At 41.5% G+C, this 4,846-nt stretch overlaps 1 protein-coding gene across 1 annotated transcript; it reads left to right on the forward strand.

The window, feature by feature from the left end:
• Nucleotides 1-2,979: 2,979 nt before the first annotated feature.
• LOC115561603 (uncharacterized) lies at nt 2,980-4,418 on the forward strand. Its single transcript, XM_030381748.1, has 6 exons — nt 2,980-3,320; nt 3,451-3,597; nt 3,740-3,858; nt 3,981-4,117; nt 4,207-4,322; nt 4,408-4,418. Exons 1-6 carry the CDS (start codon nt 3,230-3,232, stop codon nt 4,416-4,418), a joined length of 621 nt encoding a protein of 206 aa, XP_030237608.1. The 5' UTR covers nt 2,980-3,229.
• The last annotated feature ends 428 nt before the right edge of the window (nt 4,419-4,846 follow it).

A 4,846-nucleotide genomic window follows, 5' to 3' on the forward strand; every position in this document is an offset into this window, starting at 1 on the left:
CCACCGCTAATAAACCGTTGGAACACACGCAAGAACGGTAACCACGACAACGCTGGTAACCACAACAATTTCTGCGAAGCCGAAAACCCACGAGAGCTCCCCCCGCTGAGAACAACCCCCATCTCCCAAACCCTGTGACACTACAATATTATATCACAAAGATGTCTATCTATTATATAAGCTTATATTGTTTAGATTTAGAGCCCCTGGGGCCGGTTGCACCAACTGGGCGTAACTAAGCCTGGTCGTAACTGCTAAGTAGGTCTTAGTTACGACCTGGCGTTAGAATTGGTGCAACGCCGGTTGCCGTTGGTGCAACGCCGGTTGCACCAACGGGACTTACGCCTGGTCTTAACTACGCCCGGTCTTAGCCATGCGCGGCCATGTGAATGTTCCATGGTATGCGCATATCACCGCGTTGCTAGGATACCTCGTGACAACAGCTGTTTACTATTTTACTTGACATGCTTTTGGACACCGAAATAAATAATTCATTCGTTCACTCATTGTCATTCATCAATTGTGTTAATGCCTAACAATAAAACACTGCAAACGAATATAATTAAAATATGTATTTGTAATGTCTGGTTTACGACGAGCAGGCATTTAGACGGGAATGGTTCTGTAGGAGAGATTTGTTTAATGTGTCGGCCTATATAAAACATATAAACATAGTTAAAACAACATTCACAACTGATTATAAGTTGAGAACGGACTAATCGACCAGCGATATCTTCCCGACAGGCAGTCGATCTGTGAACACTGATCATATCGGCGGCTGTGCTTTGAAATGCAGTTTAGCGAAGCGTTGCAAGGATGGTGGTAAAGCTGCATTGGATTGGATGTAATTGCTATAGAAACATCCTGGAATTTAACTCTACGCCTGCCCCTGACCAGGCGTAGGATTTACGCCTGGTCTTAGTGAAAAGAACGCTAAGCCCAGTTGGTGCAACCGGCGTAACGGTTAGGTTGGACTTAGAACGCCAAGTTACAACCAGGCGTAGTTACGACCAGGGTTACGCCCAGTTGGTGCAACCGGCCCCTGGACTCCTGCGGGAGCTCCCGGAGTGTTCTAGATTAGAATATTTTATAGAACAGATGATATTACGTCTCTGGAACTTCCACAGCACGTAGAGACTGGCCAGGGTTTAGAATGAATCGGCGGCCACAAGAGGAAGCCTCTCTCAATCTCAGGCGACAACTCGAGCGACCAAATCATTTGTTGGTGCTGTGGCAACCCCAATCGTCGGCGGTCAAGTTCTTCCTGGTATGGGAAAAAGGGACACCACTCCGGGTCTGGTCCTGCTGCGGGGGGCGGGGTCTCGGTCCCAGGCGTCTTCGGCTGCTTAGTCCTGGGGGGAGGCGTAATGGCGTTAGCGGGGGTCCGGGTATCTCCACCTACCGCGTCTTTCCGACTCGGCCGCATTTCCCTGGTGCGCGTGCGGTCCTTAAGTACCCTCCGCCGAGCGGCACATATCTCCCACTGACTACACAGTAAAATTACAAGAGTAAAATTTCCGTAGTTAAAATTATTTTACTCAAATAGTATTTTTTGCTCTGATTTGAGGTGAAAGATCAAAACAAGGGTTGAGAGACACGCAGAGTTAGATCTGAATAACGGAGTCATAATTTTGACTCCTCCCAGAGGGCAACGCAGTTAAGTTTCGTTTTGTCCGCCATTACGCCGATGGTCATTCAACCGATCTGGAGAAAAGTCTGCTAGGAAAATAACAACGTAAGTAATACATCAACTGTTTTTTTTACCGCATAAGTTTTGTTTTGTTCTCATCGTACAGGATGCATGTAATGTTTGGTTTGTGTTATTTTCAAATGTGTGGCTTAACATTACCATGCCAGTCTCAAGACGTGCTGAGTCGTGTCACACCTTTTCTAAAAGTGGAATTTCACAGGTTATTAAAGCAGAGGGAGGATGAGTTAAAATGGGTAGTATCCCAAATTCAAGCTCAACAAAGCCGCGCGATTTAAACATATTATGTAAGTTACGCTAGTCATTGCTATATGCAGCTATATATATATATATATCCAGTCATTTGACCAATTCACGTTTTTTGTTCTTTAAATTGGGAACATTTATAAGTATATGTTACACTTTTTTTTTTGTTTAATGCACACATTAGTCGACTGCGGAGAATTTTGTTTACCATAGTGTATCATTGACTGGTTCGTTAGCATGATTTAGCACCACATGGACTTAACTCTGGAAGAGTCAACAGAGGTTGTGCGCCACACCGATGCAGTGCAATTCACGTTTGTGCTTTTAGGAAACTTGGTAAGTAGACTAGATGGAACATCGTCTTTTGTTGGTTTGTGTCCAGTACACATTGGTTCACTGTGGGGAGACTCGTTTTACGTGAGAAGCTTGGCATGTAATGTTTGGTTTGTGTTATTTTTTTAAATGTGTGGCTTAACATTACCGTGCCAGTCTCAAGACGTGCCGAGTCGTGTCACACTTTTTCTAAAAGTGGAATTTCACAGGTTATTAAAGCAGAGGGAGGATGAGTTAAAATGGGTAGTATCCCAAATTCAAGCTCAACAAAGCTGCGCGATTTAAACATATTATGTAAGTTACGCTAGTCATTGCTATATGCAGCTGCTACAGTAGATGCTGCTAAGGTATCACGTTAGCTTGCCAGTCATTTGACCAATTCACGTTTTTTGTTCTTTAAATTGGGAACATTTATAAATATATGTTACACTTTTTTTTTTGTTTAATGCACACATTAGTCGACGTGTACACGTGTAACCGTTAAAATCATAACCGTTTAGGAAAAAACAATAAACGAAAACAGTTTTTAAACAAAAATCTTCAAATTAAAAAAAAACTTTTTTTCAAAGTTTTTAATTATGTTCTGGAGACACGCATTTATTGATTTTACATCACTAATAAACTAATTGGGGAGGATAAAAGCTAGTGTGCCGAATCTGTCTGTCCCTCGGCGAGTGTGTGTGAGTGAGTGTTTGTGAGTGAGTGTGTGTATCGGCGCACACTCACTCACACACACGAGGACAATGAAGTCACGGTTAACCATTTACAAAAAAAAAAATCTGTCAACACGGTTAGACATTTTTGTAAACGTTCACATCCCTGCGTTCTTCTGACTGCAGTTTCTCAAATCTCTGTTACTGTTGATATGTTTTTCATATTAATTAGTTCAAGACAAGTAATCAAACCAACTAACTAACCACTATTTTTTCCTGTTCCTTTAGGATGGAGGCAACTGTTAGGGTGAAATATAAGGACAGAAAGAAGTACTTCTTCCTAACATCACCTTTTCAATTCGAAGTATTTTTGGAAAGTGGTAAGAGAAAACATTGCATATGCAGCCTTTATTATAAAATATTGTTACCAATGCATTTGTTTGTGTGTTGCTACTACTTATGTAGGCTATATCATGGTCAGTGTTAATATGACTTAAATGTCTTTTAAAGTTGCCAAGAAGTTTGATCTACCCACCCTGGATATTAAAGTCTATGATGAAACCAGGACCGAAATCGATGATGAGGCATTCGAATACATTCTAAAACAACAGGATATTGGGGTTTTAGAAATTGTGATCCCAACAGCAAGCGTTGATGGTAAAATAACTTTTGCGTTTTAACTTCTAGATATGAGTCTTTTAATCATCTCCGCAATGACATATCGTTCACATTTAACCTTTTCTGAGTTGTGCAGCTCATGCTGTAAACATTTTGTGTCCCATGAAACATTATTTTGTAGATTCCTTCAGTTCTAGTACGATTGGCGATGGTGAGGCTTCATCAGGATCTGATGATACAGCAATAGTGATCAGAAATCCCTCAGAAAAAAGAGATGCAGAGGATCGTCGTCTGGGTCGAGTAAGATCAATAGATTGTTTATGTCCTTTTTGTAACTTTGTTGCAACCATATATATGCTCTTGTTAATCTGTGTACTCTGTGTGTTCTCTGTGTACGTCAATTGTCAATCACCTCTCCCAAGATGATTGAGGACATCCTCAAGAGTAGCCCTGGAGGTGATAAGATCACACATGAGTATGCTCACACAAAAACATTGTCAGATGTCAGAAGACGTGACCTAGTGAAGATACTAGTTGCACATCTGACAAATGAGCATGGGTAAGTTTTTTTCATAAACTCACAAGACTGATATTAAATTAATCTTAGTTGTATTTTGGACAGGATGGTAATTTGATTTGTGTGTATAGCACAAGCCCCCCTAGGAGATTGAAGGAGGAATACGCCAAAGGAATCATCTGCCTTTTTCCTTACTTGGCTGACCCCCTGAGCAAGCTTGGCTATGTAAGTTACTGCTGCTTTTCTGGTGAAATGGTTTCAAATCAGTCCCGTATTTATGGGACTGGGAAAAGTATATTTGTATTTACATGTTTTTCCCCTTATTTTCAAAGGAACATTTTAAAATGCTGAAGATGGAAGTGGGTATTTGGCTTGGAGAATCAAAACTCTGCAGAAAGAGGTGTCCGAGGGGCGAATGAAACGGTCACGACAACTTCAAACAGGCCAGTGATTAATTTGGAACATGACCACTAGTTTATTTGGTCTAGGTTTTCTTTTGAGTATTAAACTGGCATGTTGTCCCAAACCTTTAGGTGGGCCAACTTCACACAGGGATCCATTGAAAGAAGACATCCAGTGGGACGGACAGCAGTGTCAAGAAGCAATTGCCCTGATGAAGCATTCCACGGATGAAGTTGTAGTGAAGGAGAAAATGAGGCTAACCATGGCCCATCGTCAGAAGTTGCTGCACGATCCTGAGAACTCAGCCGACATCCTATCTGTTTTTCCTCGTTTCTTGGACATTCCAGGTTTGGTGAGTAAAGAAATACA

This window comes from Gadus morhua, chromosome 16 (assembly GCF_902167405.1).
Source record: "Gadus morhua chromosome 16, gadMor3.0, whole genome shotgun sequence".
Classification (NCBI taxonomy): domain Eukaryota; kingdom Metazoa; phylum Chordata; class Actinopteri; order Gadiformes; family Gadidae; genus Gadus; species Gadus morhua.